Below are 20040 nucleotides of genomic sequence, written 5' to 3'. Positions count from 1 at the left end.
TACCTGATCAGTTAAGGTCATTTGTCTCAAAGCTTGAACAGCAGCTTGCTGAACGGAGGGGGAAGCTATACTGCTTTTAATACAGCTTAACAGTGCTGTTGTAATTTCAGGAGCTGCATTCTCCATTGCTTGTCCCATGTTTCCCAGTGCCTGAACATGAAAACAAAGGTCAGAAATGCAATAGTATTCAATCTATTTAAAAATGTTAAGTTGTTCTATGTTTGTTCTGTGCTAAATGCCTTACCTTTAGAGTAAGGTAGACAGTGTTTTCATCGCCAGAGCACTCACTTCCAATTATGGACAATAAGTAATCCGCAACTTCCTTTACCTCTGGCACATTTTGCTTCCTTTCATTGTAAAACCTAATAGAATCATTAGCTTAAAATTAGTTCCATCTATAAACATGTGTCATGTCATCAGAATTTGAGTATTGTTCTTAGAAGAATTAAACTAAAATGAAGGGTAGAGGGTAGGGCACGAGGTAATAATAAGTTTACATTTTTATTATCCATAGTAACTATATATTGAACAATGAAATTACTTGGTTCTTGTTATGGAAAAGCTTTATAAAAAAATAGATGTTTTATTAACTATGACAATATATGCTTACCTCCTCACTGTGTGACTCAGGGCATAAAACATACCCCGTGTTTGCCGAACTTTTGCCATATTAAGGATGGCCCGAATCCTGTCTTCAGATGGTGAGGCCATGAGTCCTACAGAGTAAGTAACTGCATCTGCCAGCAATTCGGGGACATTTTTGCTCTGAAGCATTTGTATTATTGCTCCAAAACACTCTGGGGTACCACACTGGAGAAGTGCTTGAAAAGTGAGAGTTCTGTTAAAATGAAAAAATATGGTTTGAAACCAAATTATTATTTACTAACATTAACAAGTGGGCTATTTTCTGCCAAGAAATGAAGATCATACATTGTTAAATACAGAATCAACTAGAAACTAGAACAACAAAGAAAATTTTGGAGGAATTCAGCAAGTCAGGTAGCATCGGGGGGGGGGGGGGCGGGGGGACAAACAGTAGATGTTTTGGATTGAAACCCGTGGTCTTTGCCCAACATATTGACAGTTTGTTTGCCTCCATATGTACTTCCTGACCTGCTGATTTATTCCAGCATTTTGTGCATTCCTTTGGGTTTGCAGCATCTGCAGAATTTCTTGTACCCTGTATTTATCAAATAGAAACTTGGCCTCATGATGTCAGCAAAGATTTAAAATTTAGCCAGTACCAGTCAGAACATTTTGCAGTGCTTGATATCATGAGAACCTTTGGCGTGTGGTAAATGGAGAAGAAATTTTTTAAAATGGGTGGTACCAGTCAGGACATTTAGTGGCGCTTGAGATCATTGGGTAATTAAGCAATTGGCAATGGCCAATGTAATGAAGTTAGGTTCTAGTGGAGCAGACATTGTGGGAGTGGCCATTGTTGGAGTAGTTCGGTGTTAGAGCAAACAGCTTAAGGCTTTGGCTCAAGAGACTTCAGCAAGAAGAGGCAAAGGCTAAGGTTAAGTTTCTGGGAAGTTTCATTCTTTCTCACTGTGCAACTAAAGCAGTGGGAATGCAGACATGCCAGTAGCATGCTATTCTTGTGGAATGTGAGAAGATTGGGAGACCTCCTGTATCCCTGACAACTACACCTGCAAGAAGTGCACCTTATAGACCACGTTAGGGAACTGGAGCTGGAGTTAGATGAATTCTAGATTATTTGAGAGACTGAGGGGTTAACTGACAGGAGATAAAGGGAAGTAGTTACACTTAAAGTGCAGGGCACAGGTAAATGGGTGACCATCAGGAGAGGGAAAGGGTACCCTGTGGCTGTCCCCTTCAATAATAATTATATTGTTTTTGATACTGTTGGTAGGAACAACCTAGCAGAGGATAGCCATAGCAGTCAGGTCTTTGCAATGAGTCTGCCTCTGTGACTCAGAAAGTAAGGGGTAGGGGGGAAAGAGGCGAGCTGTAGGGGATTCATTAGTTAGGGCAACAGACAGGAGGTTCTGTTTATGAGAATGAGATTCCCATTTAGTATGTTGCCTCTCAGGAACCAGTGTCAGGGTCATTGTGTATAAAGTCCACAGCATTCCTAAGGGAAAGGGTGAACAGCCAGAGGTCATGGGCCACTTCAGTACCAATGACATAGGCAGAAAGGGTGACAAGGTCCTACAAGGTGAGTTCAGGGAGTTAGGTGGTAAGTTAAAGACAAGGCCACCAGGGTTATGATCTCAGGATTGCTATTGCGCCGTGCTCAAGTGAGGCCAGAATTAGGAAGATAATACAGTTTAACACATGGCTAAGGAGATGGTGCAGGAGGGAAGGTGGAATCTGTAAAATAGGAAGGTTTTCACCTGAACTGGAGGTGCACTAAAATTCTTGTGGGAAGGTTTGCTAGGGGGTTTCGACTAGATTTGCAGGGGGCTGGCAACCAGAGTTCCTGCGCAGACAGTGGAGTGGTTGTGGGGATAGAAATGTTACGCCTACATACAAAAACAGCCATTGAAATGTTGAGCATGGTGGGAATAATGTTCTATTTCAATGCAGGGAGTATTGCAGGTAAGGTGGATGATCTTAGAGCATAGATCAGCACATGGAATTATGACACTGATGCCATTAGTGAGATTTAGCTGCAGAAGGGGTGGGAATGCCAACTCAGTGCACTAGGGTTCCATCTACAATTTTTACAAATAGATTTTAATGCTAAATATTTATATATGGAATATCAAAATGTACTTGGACAATTATGATAGGTAAGTTACAAAGATATCAAGAATTAGTGCTATTAGTTTGACCAGACAATGTTGATTAAACAATGTCCCATTACCTTATTGTTCAGCTTTGCTGAACTCACCGGATGGTGTCACTACACCAGACAAAATAGGGTTTCTTTATTCAGGTCAATTGCTTATCTCTTCTTTGACCATATATCTGCCTTAACAGTTTTGAATGTTTTAAGAAACCTCTGATCTTTCTTGTCAGGAAGCATTGCTGTACAGCAAATATCCATATTAAAATATTAATAATTCATTATTAACAGCAATACTGTTATATCTGCATTTAAATTATGAATGAAAAATTGGTAATTACTTGTCTCAATGATTGTATGCAGAATTAGTAGTCAATCCTACCAAAACACAGGAAGTTCAGAGTTGTGGTAGGATCAGCTACTATTTCTGCATGTCATCACTGTATCCCACAACCTCCACCATGAAACAGGGCTATGGAACATGAATCCACATTACCTGGGTTTTTCCATTTTAAGTAGGTCAGGCAGAGCTGTTTCGAGAGTTTTGCCATCTAACTTCCTCAGTTCAGCCACCAACATTTGGAACAAATTAGCCCTTTGTTGACGTTGACCATCCTCTGAGATTGTGGACAGTTTCTGTAATGCTAACAGTACAGAATCTGCACTCTGTACTCTATCGTCAACATGTTCCATAGTCAATTCTTTCTTGATTGTTGATTCATCTACTAAAAAAATCATTATTAAGGATTCTCGCCATCCAGAACATCTCTTTTTCTCATTACTGCCATCATGGATGAAATACAGAGCCTGAGGAACCACACTCAACATCTTCGCTTCTTCTCCTCTGCCATCAGATTTATAAACAGTCCATGAACCCATGAATGCTACCACTATTCTCCTTTTGCACAATTTATCTATCTATCTATCATTCTACAACACACACAAAGCGCAGAAGGAACTTAGCAGGCCAGGCAGCATCTATGGAAATGAATAAACAATTAATATTTTGGGCTGAGATCCTTCATCAGGACTGGAAAGGAAGGGGGAAGATGCCAGAATAAAAAAGTGTGGGGAGGGGGAAGAAAGGAAAGCTAGAAGGTGATAGGTGAAGCCTGGTGGGTGGGGAGGGAGGATGAAGAAGTTGAGAGGTAATAGATGGAAAAGGCAAAGGGCTGGCAAAGAAGGAAGCTGATAGGTGAGGAGAGTAGACTATGGGAGAAAGGGAAGCAGGAGGGGAAACAGGGGAGGTGGTGGTCATGTGAGGAGAAGAGGTAAGAGGCACATGTGCAGAATAGAAGACGAGGTAAGGGAAGTTCGGAGACTAGCTAGACAGAATATGAGCTGTTTGGGGCCCTGAGTAGAAGGAAGGGAGGATTTCCATTCCTGTAAATGACAGAAATGCTATACCTTCCCACTCACTTTCTCCCTCACTTCCATTTAGAGCCGTAAATTGTCTGTTCTGGTGAGTCAGGACTTCACTTGTGAATCTTTTGGCCTTGTCTATTGCATACAGTGCTCCCAATGTGTCCTCCTTTACACTGGAAAATTTGGGGACTACTTTGTCAAATACTTCTGCTACATCCACAAAAGGCAGTATTTCCCAGCGGCCAACCATTTAAATTCCTACCCCTGTTCCCATTCCGACTTGTCGCTCGAAGGCCTCCTCTTCTGCTGTGATGAGGCCACTCTCTGTGTGGAGGAGCAACACCTCATGTTCTGAATAGGTAGCCTCTAACCTGATGGCATGAACATTGATTTCTTTATCCAGTAATTTTTTCCCTCCTCCTTCCCTCTTCTTCTATTCCCCTCTCTGACCTCTTACCTCTTCCTTTCACCTGCCTATCACCTCTCCCTAGTGCCCCTCCTTCTTCACTTTCTCCCAGAGTTCACTCTCCTCTCCTATAGAAACTATAGAAAGGGTACAGAGGAGATTTACAAGGATGTTGCCTGGATTGGGGAGCATGCCTTATGAGAATAGGTGGAGTGAACTCGGCCTTTTCTCCTTGGAGCGATGGAGGATGAAAGGTGACCTGATAGAGGTGTATGAAATGATGAGAGGCATTGGTCATGTGGATAGTCAGAGGCTTTTTCCCAGGGCTGAAGTGGTTAACATGAGTGGGCACAGTTTTAATGTGCTTGGAAGTAGGTACAGAGGAAATGTCAGGGTTAAGTTTTTTTACACTGAGAGTGGTGAATGTGTGGAATGGGCTGCTGGCAATAGTGCTGGAGGCAGATATTGTAGGGTCTTTTAAGAGACTCCTAGACAGGTACATGAAGCTTAGAAAAAAAGAGGGCTATGGGTAACCCTAGGTAATTTCTAAAGTAAGTACATGTTCGGCACAGCATTGTGGGTCGAAAGGCCTGTATTGTGCTGTAGGATTTCTATGTTTCCTTATTTTTTTATCAGACACCTTCTTCTCTACCCCTTTGCCTTTTCCATCTACCATCTTCTTAATTCATCCCTCCTCCCCCACCCACTTAATTTCATCTATCATCTTCTAGCTTACCCTCTTTCTTCTCCCCTCACCTTTTTATTCTGGCTTATTTCCCTTCCTTTCCAGTCTTGATGAAGGCTCTTGGCCTGAAACATTGACTGCTTATTAATTTCCATTGATGCTGCTTGACCTGCTGACTTCTTCCAACAGTGTGTGTGTGTTGCTCTGCATTTCTAGCATTTGCAGAATCTGCTTGGCTTATCTACCTATCTTTCTATAAATCTATTTGTTTGTTTCTATTATAACTTCTAATTTTTTTATGTTTTGCACTGCTACTAAACAACAAATTTCAAGCATGTCTGCAATACTGGACCTGATTACAATGATTCTAATTCTAATCTAATGATTTATAAATAATTCTCGGTCTTCACTCTGAAATAAACTCATACTAATGACCATTTGATTTCCTTGTTGTTTAGTTGATGATTGGCATTATGAGATGCCAGTGAGGTTTTAATTGGAAGAGAATTATTTATGGTGGCAGGAGGCTCTCAGCTGACCAAACAGAGACCTGTCACAACATCCATGAGGAAATCTGCAGATGCTGGAAATTCAAGCAACAGACACAAAATGCTGGTGGAACGCAGCAGGCCAGGCAGCATCTAGAGGAAGAAGTACAAGCGATGTTTCAGGCCAAGACCTTTCGTCAGGAACGCAGCAGACCAGTCCTGATGAAGAGTCTCGGCCCGAAACGTCGACTGTACTTCTTCCTATAGATGCTGCCTGGCCTGCTGCGTTCCACCAGCATTCTCTGTGTGTTCCCTGTCATAACATGATTGCAGAATTGGGAATGCAGCCACTGATTCAAAAAAACGTTAGCTTCCCATAGTGAGGCTAGTGAGAGGGTCAGACCAGAAGTGGGAAGGTCTGGACATTCCTTGTGTATCAGTGGCCTGAGTACTGTACCTCTTGAACAAACAAGGAAAGTATCAGAGCTTTTAGGGTGCCTGACTGATGCTGCTGTAAATCGAGCTGATTTTATCAACTGCATATCTTCTTCTTCACAGAAACCTACAAATAAGAATTATTGTTGTTTTTGTTGATGCAGTTTGTTGTTGTTGCTTCTGTTGTTCTACAGACATAGTGGGCATGCTATGTTGGTGCCAGAATGTGTGGCAGCACTTGTGGGCTGTCCTAATACATACTGAAGTTGTGCTGGTTGTTAATGCACCCAATGCATTTCCCTGTGTATTTCATCATACGATGAATAAATAAATGAATTGGAATCTGATACAATCTGTAATCTGTAAAAAAAATCTATTTTCACAGTCCTATATTGGAATTTTACATGTTAAGTTCCATGATACCCACACAGATTCTGAAATCAAAATAATCTATATCCAAAATAATCATTTTACCAAATATGAAGTATGTATTTACATTCAAGCATGTAAACTGAAAATCAAACTGTACTTCACTCAGCAAAGTTAGAATACGAAGCTAGAGACTGGTTTCATTACACTTACACTGAATAAGATTTCAAGATGTAAAATAAAGCAAAGGAATATTCTAAACAAAATAATTATACAACATATTTCTATTTTACATATAGAGTTAAAAATTTATCTTACCACCAGCAAAGTATTGGCTGTTTATTGTAGTTACTGCTTCCAGATTAAGAATTTGTTTTACACGTGACAGAAATCCATATACATCACTAATAAAAAGAAGGCAGTTCTATATTATTAATTCATGATTAATTATTCTACTAATAACATAAATTATGCAGTGTGTCCAGAAAGAAAAAAAATCACATAACTTGATCATGGGGTGTGAATGTAAGCTTAATCCCCATAGTGTTACTGCAACTTGGTAAGAAACTAAATCAGTAAGCTTTCTATATTCATTTTATCATGAGCAGGTAAGTTGTGATGGTATTGGGTTCACTGCCCATAAAACACTAAACTCAATAGAAGGCTTAAGCCCTATCTGATGTAGTTAACTACAGATATCCTCATTATAGTGAGGTTACACTGCATCCACCTACTCTTCAAAAACTAGCTTACTTTCCTAGCTAGTCTCTTTGGCGAGATCTAGTTGCCAAAACCCATTGCTTGAGTGGTGATTGTCCCCTCTCTACCAAGGAGGAGATACTTCCAGCTAATGAAGTAGTTTAAACACAGTTTATTTTATTTTTAATGATACATGTTTATGTTTAGACAAATAACACACATTTAAAACTCTCCGAGAATCTTGGAGTTTTATGTCAATGTTTTGGATGATGGATTTGATGGCTTTATGACAAAGTTCATGGACAATAGGAAGATAGGTGGAGAGGCTAGCAACATTGAGGAAGCAGAGAGTCTGCTGAAGGACTTAGACAGATTAAGACAGTGGGCAAAGAAGTGGCAGATGGAATATAGTGTAGGGAAGTGTTTAATTATGCACCAGTAGAAGGAATGAAGGCATAGACTATTTTCTAAACAGGGAGAAATCAAAGATGCAAAGTGTCTAGGGAACCCTCATACAGTATTCACTAAAGGTTATCTTGAAAGTTGTTAGCATTCATTTTGAGAGGACTAAAATACAAAAGCTAGAATGTAACACTGAGACTTCATAAGGCATTGGTCAGACCACACTTGGAATATTGTGTGCAGCTTTGAGCCCGTGATCTAAGAAAGGATGTGTTGCCATTGTAGAGGGTCCAGAGGAGCTTCATCAGAATTATCCCAGGAATGAAAGGGTTAAGGAATGAGTAGCATTTGATAGCTCTGGGCCTGTTCTCGCTAGAGTGTAGAAGAATGAAGGGGGATCTCATTGAAACCTATTGATTACTGAAAGGTCTAGGTAGAATGAACGTGGAAAGGTTGTTTCCTATTGTGGGGGAGTTTATGATTATCCAGAAGGTGGTGAATCTGTAGATTTCATTACCACTGATGGCTGTGGATATATATTTAAGGTACCCCATGCAAGGCTTATTGAGAAAGTAAGGAGGCATGGGATCCAAGGGGATATTGCTTTGTGGATCCAGAATTGGCTTGCCCACATAAGGCAAAGAGTGGTTGTAGATGGGTCATATTCTGCATGGAGGTCGGTGACCAGTGGTGTTACTCAGGGATCTGTTCTGGGACCCTTACTCTTCGTGATTTTTATAAATGACCTGGATGAGGAAGTGGAGGGATGGGTTAGTAAGTTTGCTGATAACAAGTAAGGTTGGATGATAGTAAGGTTGGAGATGTTTTGGATAGTATGGAAGGCTGTCAGAGGTTACAGCAGGACATTGATAGGATGCAAAACTGAGCTAAGAAGTGGCAGATAGACTTCAACCCAGATAAGTGTGAAGTGGTTCATTTTGGTAGGTCAAATATGATGGCAGAATATAGTATTAATGGTAAGACTCTTGGCAATGTAGAGGATCAGAGGGATCTTGGGGTCTGACTTCATAGGACGCTCAAAGCAGCTGCGCAGGTTGACTCTGGTTAAGAAGGCATACGATGTATTGGCTTTCATTAATCATGGAATTGAATTTAGGAGCCGAGAGGTAATGTTGCAGCTATATAGGACCTTGGTCAGACCTCACTTGGAATACCATGCTCAGTTCTGGTCGCCTCACTACAGGGAGGATGTGGAAGCCATAGAAAGGGTACAGAGGAGATTTATAAGGATGTTGCCTGGATTGGGGAGCATGGCTTATGAAAACAGGTTGAGTGAACTCAGCCTTTTCTCCTTGGAGCGATGGAGGATGAAAGATGACCTGATAGACGTATATAAAATGATGAGAGGCATTGGTCGTGTGGATAGTCAAAGGCTTTTTCCCAGGGCTGAAATGGTTGCCACAAGAGGACACAGGTTTAAGGTGCTGGGGAGTAGGTACAGAGGAGATGTCAGGGATAAGTTTTTTACGCAGAGAGTGGTGAGTGCGTGGAATGGGCTGACGGCAACAGTGGTGGAGGCGGATACGATATGGTCTTTTAAGAGACTTTTGGATAGGTATTTGGAGCTTAGAAAAATAGAGGGCTATGGGTAAGCCTAGTCATTTCTAAGGTTGGGACATGTTTGGTACAACTTTTTGGGCCGAAGGGCCTGTGTTGTGCTGTAGGTTTTCTGTGTTTCCAAAGCAGAGGTTGACAGGTTCTTGATTAGTAAGGGCTTCAAAGGTTACAGGGAGAAGGCAGGAGAATGGTATTGAGAGTGTTAATAAATCAGCCAGAGCAGACTCAATGGGCCAAATGGTCTAATTCTGTTCTTATGCCTTAATTTTGAATTACAAGAGATTTACAAACTACGAAGTATTTCCAAACGTGGGTACAATTCTTACAAGCTAAAAGAACACACCAATGAATTGGAGACAAAAGGGTCATCCATCACAGAAACTGAAGGTTGAGGCATGATTTCTAGTTCTTCCTGTCACTCTGTCTTTACGTCATTCTCCCTGTCATTCCTAACAATCCCCAATTCTTTCTAATATTTATACTGTTTTGCCATGTTAATATTATTTGCATGTGATGTTCCTCAGATACCTTTGCTGGAAGAAAGTGATTATCACAGAAGGTCTAAATGCTTCTGTGGACAGAGATCCCAGACACTAAGATTAATGCTGCAAGGCCAGTCTCCTAACCATTGACTGATCACACTTGTGGCCATGTTTAATGTGCTACATGATGAAGACTGGTTTTTGTTTACATCAGGAAGCTGATCAAGGACTATTAGTTGGAAGCTTAACTTTGTCATAAACAACTCTGACCCTATGGAAAAATCATACTGCTGTGCTGAGAAGCTGAGGCTAGCTATAAGCCTCTTTCAGGCCTTGGAAAAAAAAATCTATCAAAAGGTAGGCTGCTTTCCTGTAACATTAAAATATTACTGAATGGCTACTGAACGAAACTCCATCAATCCTATGTAGAGAGCAATGCCATAGTGCCAATACAACTTGGTTCCACACCTACTGTAACATTTTTGAAGAAACAGCAATATGAAAGCTTGCATTGATTTTCAGACTGTGATCTCGTGTGTTGGAAGGAATCCGGTCAGAATGAACTTGATGCCCACCACTGGGAAGCATGAGAGGCCCAGCCAAATATTTAAGGTAAAGTTTTATCATTGTTTCATTAGCAAATGGTTATTTCAATTGGACCTGACAGCAAAGCCCTTACATGCATGTTAAATGAAAAACAAAATGTGATCTTGAGTGAGGGGCTAGAGGGTCTGGCATTGAGGTGGTTGAGTTTTAGGAGAATATTAGCCTACAAAATGAATTTCAGAAACCTTTGAAATACTTTAAAGGGTGCCAATGAAGTGGCCATGTTGAAGTGGAGATATGTTACATGTGAGCCCTCTAGTGGAAGGAGGCAGCACAGCATTGCCATGAGAATTCAGCAGCTCCAGCTCCAAAGCCAACCAGGTCCAGGAATTTGTTGGCTTATGTGGCTGGAAGTTCTGGCAGCAAACTCCATGGTCAGAGATCTGCTGATTTAATGCCTGTACAAAGGATGGGAAGCTCTGTGCACACTCTGAAGAAAGCTTTAATTAAGGAATCTCCCCAATATTAACAGACTAGTTAAGTGGAGGTGGAGCAGCAACATTTTTTGAAGAGTAGGCAACAAATAAGGAATATAGCCAATGAGTTAATGTAAACCCCATGTGTAAATAGGAGATTCTACAAAGACCTTGTCAGGTAAAGAAAGCAGAGAATCTGTCAAAGAGGCTGGAATTGAGGGGTGGAGCTATAGAAAGTGCCAGAAGGTGACTTCTACCAACCCATCAGCAAAACAGTTACATTCTTCCTCTTCTAATGTCTCTGTTTTCCTTTTGAGGGTGGCTGCGATACTGTATGTGTCTTTGATCTACAGTGGCACTCAATCTGCAGTTCTGCACGGTGGCGATTTCCCATTTTTGGAGCTCGCTGATTGGCCACATTTTCGATAAATCCAGGTTCACCTGAAATCAGATGGCTTCAGGGTGTGGACTTGTGCAGCCCTGTGGACATGAATTCGTGCTGCTGTCAAGGACTGAAGGGTAGTGTGAGCCAGAATATCGAAGACAGCAATTGCAACTGTCGTAGGTCTCTGCACTCAGTGATCTCTCTTTATGTCTTGATGATGAGTGGGAGTTTGCTGCCAATTTTTGAGGCAGGAAACCTGAAGTAAAAAGTAACACTTCAGACTGACCGTAACATCGAAAAAGTGACTGTTTGTCTCCCCCTCACTGTGGAAAGAGTATCTGTCTTGTGAGAGCGAGAGCGAGAGCGAGAGCGAGAGCGAGAGCGAGAGCGAGAGCGAGAGCGAGAGCGAGAGCGAGAGCGAGAGCGAGAGCGAGAGCGAGAGCGAGAGAGAGAGAGAGAGAGAGAGAGAGAGAGAGAGAGAGAGAGAGAGAGAGAGAGAGAGAGAGAGAGAGAGAGAGAGAGAGAGAGAGAGAGAGAGAGAGAGAGAGAGTTTTGTGCTATAAAAAGTGTGGAGAAGGTTGATGCTGGGCAGGGGATTTGGGGGGGTTTTTATATCTTTTTTTATTTCATTCATTCTTTGGATGTTCTGTTTTGAGGATAGCTGTGGAGAGCAAAAATTTCATGTTGTATATTGTACACATTCTCTGATATGAAATGGAACCATTGAACCATTGAATTCATTGTTTCCTCTTGTTCTGTTTTATTCTATTCCCTTTAGTAACTGCAATGACCAAAGGATATGGCAGCTGAACAGCACTGAATGCCTTTATTCTATGCCCGATATCTAATTAATTGTTTATCTACAGTAAAAACAATAAACCAATTGTCTTTTACAATTATTGAAATTTTTGAAAGGGCATTTTAAAGAACTTTCAGGTTGTCCATAGTAGTTGTCACCATCAGAGATTGTGTGGACAATCCAAACTGAACCTAGAGAGTAAGACTAGAATGTAATTTTAAATATCACAGATTAACATAAGCACCTTTAATAAAAAAAAACTAACTGGATGGTGGGACAAATATTTTTGTGAATTAAAAGACATTTTAACGGTCTGGGAATATAGAAGCTTTCAATCAGAGTTCTGTTTTAGAGAACCAACATACCCGCCAGAACTAGGCATGAAAATGTGCTTTTCATTGCAAATGGCTTCTGTCACATGTTTCTTCCCATCCAACTTGTAGCTGCAAGATTGATTACTAGACAGAAGTGCTGTATCTAATGGCTGTGTGTATAAATAAAAAAAGAAAAAATTGTGTTATAAAATGAAATTTAAAATCTCTTTAAATTGCAATATAAATCACAATTCTAAGAATACTCATACTTTGATATTTTCCTTACCAGTCTAGTAACCATGGCTATAGGACTAGTGTGGTCTCTGATGGGTGTGAATTTATTACACTGAGCAAGGTCTCTTCCAATTGTCATATGAGTAGCAAGACTGTTTGCTCTGCTGTGCACTGTGATCTTGCTTGAGCAGTTACCATACACGGTTGCCTGGGTCACAAAAAGGGAGAACGTTTTCAATAATATTTAAAATATATTTTAAAATTTGTATTTAGTGCAGTGGAAAATTATCATAATGGTATCTAAAACATACAGAGAAATTATTGAATGAGTTCTGTATTCTCTAAAATCTAGAAGACTAAGAAGAGATTTGAAGCATTCAAGATAGAAAGAAAACTGTTTCAGTATATAGACAGAAACCAACTCTGCTCATTAAGGAAGAAATGGCTAGCATATATATTATACTAAGTCCTAGAGGAATAAAGAAGTAGATTTCTGCATGTAAAGGGTGGTAGAACTTTTGAACATTCATCTGAAAATAGCAAAAGGGAATCAATTGTTAAATACAGAGATTTAAGATTTTTTAAAAGTAATTTTAGATAGTGGTTGACAAAGGACAAAGATGGCTACATGATCAGTTATGTTCACAGAGAATGTCACTGATGGAATGTTTACTCTTACCTCACTGCTCCAAAAACTGAACTCAAAAGCTCAAAAGAACCCAGACTAATCACTTTAGCAATAAGACCATAAGATATAGGAGCAGAAATAGGTCATTCAGCCCATTGAGTCTGCTCCACCAATCATGGGCTGATCCAGTTCTTCCAGTCATCCCCATTCCCTTACCTTCTCTCCATTCCCTTTGATGCCCTGGCTAATCAAAAACCTATCTATCTCTGCCTTAAATGCACCCAATGATTTGGCCTCCACAACTGTTTGCAGCAACAAATTCCAAAGATTTACCACCCTCTTACCAAAGTAATTTCTCTGCATTTCTGTTCTAAATGGACATCCTTCAATCCTGAAGTCGTGTCCTCTTGTCCTGGACTCCCCCTACTATGGGAAATAACTTTAATCTAATCTGTTCAGGCCTTTTAACATTTGAAATGTTAACTACCTATAGAGGCAGTTAATGTTACTATATGATAATTCCTTATTGAAACTTTATGCCAGACATTTACTATAAGATATGGATACTGAATGAACTTTTAGAAGCTATTTTATTAAAACCACTAAAATTATAATCAACTATTTTGAATGATTCTTACCACATCAACTAATTGTTCATTTTCACTCGATTCCACTGGCACCAGAAGAGCAGAAATAATACCTCTCTTGATGTTAAGGATGTTGGTTGGTTCATTTTTGTTTGGATATAGAGTGACAGCCATGTGTCCGTATGACGTGAATTTCAGGTCATATCTACATACAAAGTAATATATTTCATAGAATCACAACATTTACCATTTTGAAGCACCCAGTTGGCTCATCACGATTATTTGACAGCTGCAGCTCTTCACCTGCAGCTGTCTACATCAATCCCATTCTCCCATCCCATCCCACATTGCATTACTTATGAATGAGTAAGGCAATTTTCCCCATTTTAGTTCATTAATCTAGAAACGCCCAAAAGAGCTATCTATTTCAGTATTACATTGTTCCTAAAATTTTCTAGGACTATCATTGCCTTTTAAGAATTTGAAATGAAATGTCATAGGAACCTCACTAGGCCAATTTCATTGTCCTCCGACAGACAGTTTGTGCCAGTGTCTCCAACAGATTGTTTGTTGCTTCACATTGAATCATATGAAGTTGCTTGTGTCACCACAATTCCTTGCCTGTGGATGGCTAAAAGATATCTAAACTGATGCTGGTTTGGGTCATTTCTGTGTCTTAACAATGTTGCCTGGATTGGGGAGCATGCCTTATGAGAATAGGTTGAATGAACTCGGCCTTTTCCCCTTGGAGCGAAGGAGGATGAGGGGTAACCAGATAGAGGTGTATAAGATGATGAGAGACATTGATCGTGTGGACAGTTAGAGGTATTTTCCCAGGGCTGAAGTGGTTTCCACAAGAGGGCCCAGGTTTAAGGTGCTGGGGAATAGGTACCTATGAGGAGATGTCAGGGGTAGGTTTTTCACTCAGAGAGTGGTGAGTGCGTAGAATGGGCTGACGGCAACAGTGGTGGAGGCAGATATGATAGGGTCTTTTAAGAGACTTTTGGATAGGCACATGGAGCTTAGAAAAATAGAGGGCTATAGGTAAGCCTAGTAATTTCTAAGGTAGGGTCATGTTCGGCACAACTTTGTGGGCCGAAGGGCCTGTATTGTGCTGTAGGTTTTCTACGTTTCTATGTTTCTAATTCTTTGTTACATTGACAATAAAAGATAGATCAAAGCATAATGCCCATTTTAGAGACACTCTTTAAAAAGCCAATCACAGCAGACTGAAGAGGGCATACTCCATTTCAGATTCCGTGATGTCTGCTGAAACTTAAGTAGCATTCAGCACTAAGTACAGTGTTTATAATTTGGCAATTGTTCTATTATTATAGTGAGATATACAGTGAAAAGATTTTGTTTTCTTGCCATTTAGGCAAATAATTCCATATATAATTACATCATTTTTAATGGGTTCTTTTGGATTTCTTTGTTTTGTGGCTGCCTGTTAGGAGACAAATGTCAAGGTTGTATAATGTATACATACATTGATAATAAATGTACTTTGAACTCTTTGAACTTTGAAGAAAAATTGAATTCAAGATATAGTGTTTCTTTTGCAAGGAAGTGCCACGCTGGTAGACACATAAGGTGCAAGAGCCTTAACGGGGTAGATTTAGGAATCAAGGGTTCATCTTTGTTATTTGCAGCCTATTCAAGAGACTCACAACAGAGACTGTCCTTGTGTCTGGTGGCAAGTACTCTCAAATTAATTTTCAGAAATGGTTTAAAAGAGGTAGAGGAGCAGGAATACTTAATTGTCTAAGATTGCTTGTTGTATTCTGTGGAACCTACTTTCAGGTCAAGTAGAAAAATTGATTGCATTTATCTGTTTGTGGAGGTGAAGCTTCAGATAAAGTTGATCATACCAAGGAGCAATAAAGGTCAGCCTCAATTCCCATCTAGTTAGGGCATATACTGTATGGATGCTACTGGTAATGTACCTGAAAGTAGACTAATTTCGGCGTCAATAAGTCCTAACAATGAATGGGCTTGTCTATGGGTAAAAAATGGTTCTGTTTTCACAGATGTTCATAAGTTGATTTTGTCTGTGTCAGAAAATGTACAAAATCAATTGATATTGTAGCCATTTCATATGATAGCCTCCTCTGTTTTGTAATGAGAGGGATGAGAGAAAAACTAGATTATCCATGATGAAATGAGGAAGCAGACTCAAAGAGCCAAATGGCCTAATTCTGCTCCTATATCTTATGATCTTCTGGTAATGAGTGACATCCAAGACATATAGGACTGAAAAGAAAGAATAGAAGTGGAGAGAGAGAAATGAAATTAGTTCTATCATTCATAGGAATGAACATATATACCAGTACATTGGACTTTTGAACTTCTTTCATAAGTAGAGCTGACCATAATTTGGGCATTCCTAATTTGGGGATGACCTGTGTCCCTGATAATGTTGTAAGCTCAGTGACATTCACAAATTCAAAGACATGATGGATAAATTAGTCCACTATCAGTACCACATATTAAGAGAGAATTAAATGCTTGCTTTGTTGACTATTTCCGATTATGATTAATGTGATCATTTATTTCAGAAAGCGAAACCTGCCAACAAAACAGACTATTGTCTGATAAATGCATTGCTAATATATTAGATGCCATTATTACTAATGGTCATTTGTCTCAGTATGTCTGTTTGCAGACAAAATAACACCTTGCTTAACAGAAACAAATCCAAAGTGCTGTTAAACACCACTTTCCATCAGCCCCTATTCTTCCACACTTCGACCCTTAACTACTTGTGTCACCAAGCCTTTGGGCACCTCAGCAATGGGTGGGACAATACTTCATGAAATTACAGCTACTACTGCTCAGAAGTGCTGGATTTCCTTACCTGGACATAGCCTGCTGGAACTCTTCATTATTACTAGAAAGACCAAAGATTGGCTTGCCATCACTGCTGACACTTTCCACTTCCTTTAAGCTGCATGAACTTACTCGCATACTGTATGCACAGTACTGAGGTACTTCAAGTTCCACCTGTAGAAAAAAATGCAGGTTAAATGAACAATTTCAGCTTTCTTTTTCATGTTAAATTCACAGTCTTAATATGTTGCATAAACTTTTAGGAACTTAAAATAATTCTTTTTCTTTGTTTCACCTTGTGTGTTCAAAAGAGTGAGGAAATGTAGGGCTGTGCATTTTTAACAGACATAAAATAGAAAGATTGGATTACCTGCAATGTTTTTAAAAGATGGTGCTTATTAGGTGCTTTTACAATGCCAAGAATAAAATTCATTTGCTCAACTCGGTAAAACTAATTACAAAATTACAGCCAACACACTTTTTGTCCCTCTTCCCTCTGGGAGAAGGTTCAGGAGCTTGAAGATTCGTACGGCCAGATTTGGGAACAGCTTCTTTCCAACTGTGATAAAACTGCTGAACGGATCCTGACCTGGATCTGGGCCATACTTTCCAAATATCCAGACCTGACTTGCACTACCTTACTTTCCCTTTTCTATTTTCTAATTATGATTTATAATTTAAATTTTTATTATATTTACTTTGATTTGTACTCCAGGGAGCACGAAGCGCAGAATTAAATATCGCTGTGATGATTGTGCATTCTAGTATCAATTGCTTGGTGACAATAAAGTAAAGTATGCACAATTATGTTAGCTAATCTTCTGCGGAATAATTGTATTTGAGTGAGACAGTTAGAGCATGCTAATTTAGCAAAGTTTTATTTATTTCACTACCAAGAGTGAGGAACCTCTGAAACAGATGTATTTTTCATTACTTGAGTAATTTTGTGGATGATTTAGGTTGGAGCATATTATCCTGGTAGATATAAATAATGTGCTGTTATTTATAGGGTTATTTCATTTGCAAATTAAACATTACACGGACATCAAAAAATTCACAGTTTAAAGAAATCAACCCACCTTTTTGAAATCATGAATTTTTAAAAAAACTTTTTATTTCAATGTTTGGAGAGCCTTTTGTTTTGAGTAAATGAAAAATATTGATACTGCCCGAGTTAATTGAAGAAACATAAATTATTAAGAACAGGTTTTCACAGTCTGCTAGTAATTTAAAAATAGTTAAATAAAAGCTGGACACTGAGGTGTTGGTCCCTTTGTTATAGCCTCCCAAGAAGAAAACATGAGTGTTATTTACACATTCTAAGAGAAACTCCTACTACTCAGTCTGAATACACCACTGTGCAACTGCATGTTGGACTTCGAAACCAACAGACCTCACAGTCAGGCTACTTCTCCCTCCCCATTTTTCCCAACACGGATGCACCCCAGGGCTGTGTGCTGAGTCCATTGTTGTACACTCTGCTCAGACATGACTGCCTGCCTGATCAAACACCCAGAAATCGCATTGTTAGGTTTGCTGATGATATGACTGTGATGGTGCGCATCACCAATGACAATGGCACGAGCTACAAAGAGGAGGTAGAAGAACTTGAGGCCTAGCACCAGGCAAATAACCTCTTCCCCAATGTCAACATGTCAAAGAAGATGGGTATAAGCTTTAAAAGAACTTGCAACACTCTCACCCCTTTTTACATCAGTGGAAATTACAAGCAGTTTCCAACTCCTGGGACTGCACATCTCACAATGTATCAATGTCCCAGAACAGATTATATACAATCAGAAAAGCTCACCATTGTCTTCACTTTCTGAGGAAGTTGGAGAGAGCTGGACAATACACATCTATACTCAATGTCGTTGTATAGATGCGTAGTATGCTACATGGTACTGAAACTGAACTGTTCTGAACTGAACAACATACCATGTATGCTATATGGTACTGAACTGAACTGAGACAGGAAGGCTCTACAATGGGTAGTCAAAACTGCCCAGTGCAGCATTCATACCAGCCTACCTTCCATCAAGGACATATATACACCAGTAACATCATGAAGGATTCCACATGTTTTGTCCCACTGCATCAGAAAAGAGGTTACACACTACACACCAGTGTAGTGTGTGTAGGCCTCCGTTGGTCTCGATAGACCATGGATTTGCACCTTGGAAAGTTTCCAGGCAAGGTTAGGGAAGACCAGCAGTTGCCCAAGCTGCAAGTCTCCCCTTTAGGACATTAGGACCCATACAGCTTGGCACTGGTGTCGTCACAGAGCAATGTGTGGTTAAGTGCCTTGCTCAGGGATACACACGCAGCCTCAGCCAAGGCTCGAACTAATGACCTTCGGATCACTAGACCAACGCCTTAACCATTTGGCCATGCGCCAACACAGTACTGTACCACCAGACTCAAAAACAGCTACATTCCCCAAGCTGTAATGCTGATCAATACCTCCAACACTCACTCACATCTCCAAATCCCCACCACCTTTACTATTTTCCTGTCAGTCATCTCATGTACAGACACTCCTGTGACTAGTGCCACTATATGTTTGAGTTATGTTATGTATTATATTTATTGTGTTTTTTTAATTATTATGTTCTTATTCTTGTGTTTTTGTATTCTGATCTGAAGTAACAATTATTTTGTTCTCCTTTACTGAAAATGACATTAACCAATCTTGAATGTATTGAACTAAAGGTGCAATGAATGTAGAGAATGATGTGTACCAATACAATTTACTGCATAGGTTACAGTCTTAGAGTCACGGAGAAATGAGCACAGAAACAGGCCATTCAGCCCACTGACTCCATACTGACTATCAAAATCCAAGCCTATGTTAATTCCACTTTTTATTCTCATCAAGCCATGTCCCACCACTTATTTACATACCAGCAGCAATTTACAGTAACAATTAATCTATCAATTGCCACTCATGTCTTCTGAGATACTGGAAAAACCTGAGACATCTGGTGAAAATCCATAAGGCCACAGAGAATGTCAAATTGCACTAAGCCACACCTGAAGTCACGATTGAACCTGGTGGCAGTGGATCGCAATTAGCTCTACATTGTTATGAATAATAAATCTGAAACTACCATTCACCCCCTTGTGTTTGCCAAGTAGGTCTGGAAGCTTGGTGAAGCTTGCCCCAAAGAGGTTTGTAACATAGGACTCAGAAATCTGCAGGTTCTTCTCAAGGAGAAGAAATATGCAATGAGATTAATATCAATTGTTTCTGGAAGATCATAAACTTGCTAAAAGATCCACTTTGGTCTGCCTGAATCCTGTTGGTGTTCCCTTGTTGGGAGATGTCCACAAACAAATGATGTTGAATAGCACATTCCAAGGAGTAGATTGGGTATGAGGAACACACTGAAGCTTAGTCCAGCTATGGCAAGTGTCTTGTGAGGAAGGACTGTGGACTAAGATCCTGCTGCCATTCCGCATTAAACGGTTGGACAGATTTCTCAGGCACTTTACAAGTGTACTTAAAGAGGGGATGTGTGTAGATTGTAAGAGAATATATTGAATTAATAGTACAATGAATGTATTGAAAGATGTGA

At 39.9% G+C, this 20040-nt stretch overlaps 1 protein-coding gene across 2 annotated transcripts in view; it reads right to left on the bottom strand.

Annotated features, from left to right (window-relative positions):
* apoba (apolipoprotein Ba) overlaps positions 1-20040 on the bottom strand; it is a 68929-nt gene that overhangs the window by 47293 nt on the left and 1596 nt on the right. The window contains exons 4-12 of one of the 2 annotated variants that reach the window (XM_073056983.1): positions 16491-16636; positions 13685-13838; positions 12471-12626; positions 12236-12354; positions 6822-6907; positions 3252-3480; positions 611-838; positions 245-362; positions 4-150 (exon numbers count right to left, since the gene is read on the bottom strand). In XM_073056983.1, coding sequence (XP_072913084.1) covers positions 4-150; positions 245-362; positions 611-838; positions 3252-3480; positions 6822-6907; positions 12236-12354; positions 12471-12626; positions 13685-13838; positions 16491-16636 — 1383 coding nt within the window. The remainder of the gene's footprint in view (positions 1-3; positions 151-244; positions 363-610; positions 839-3251; positions 3481-6821; positions 6908-12235; positions 12355-12470; positions 12627-13684; positions 13839-16490; positions 16637-20040) is intronic. The other variant, XM_073056984.1, reaches the window with a different exon arrangement.

The sequence above is a fragment of the Hemitrygon akajei genome, chromosome 9, assembly GCF_048418815.1.
Source record: "Hemitrygon akajei chromosome 9, sHemAka1.3, whole genome shotgun sequence".
NCBI lineage: Eukaryota > Metazoa > Chordata > Chondrichthyes > Myliobatiformes > Dasyatidae > Hemitrygon > Hemitrygon akajei.
This window is presented reverse-complemented; position numbering and strand designations above follow the sequence as displayed.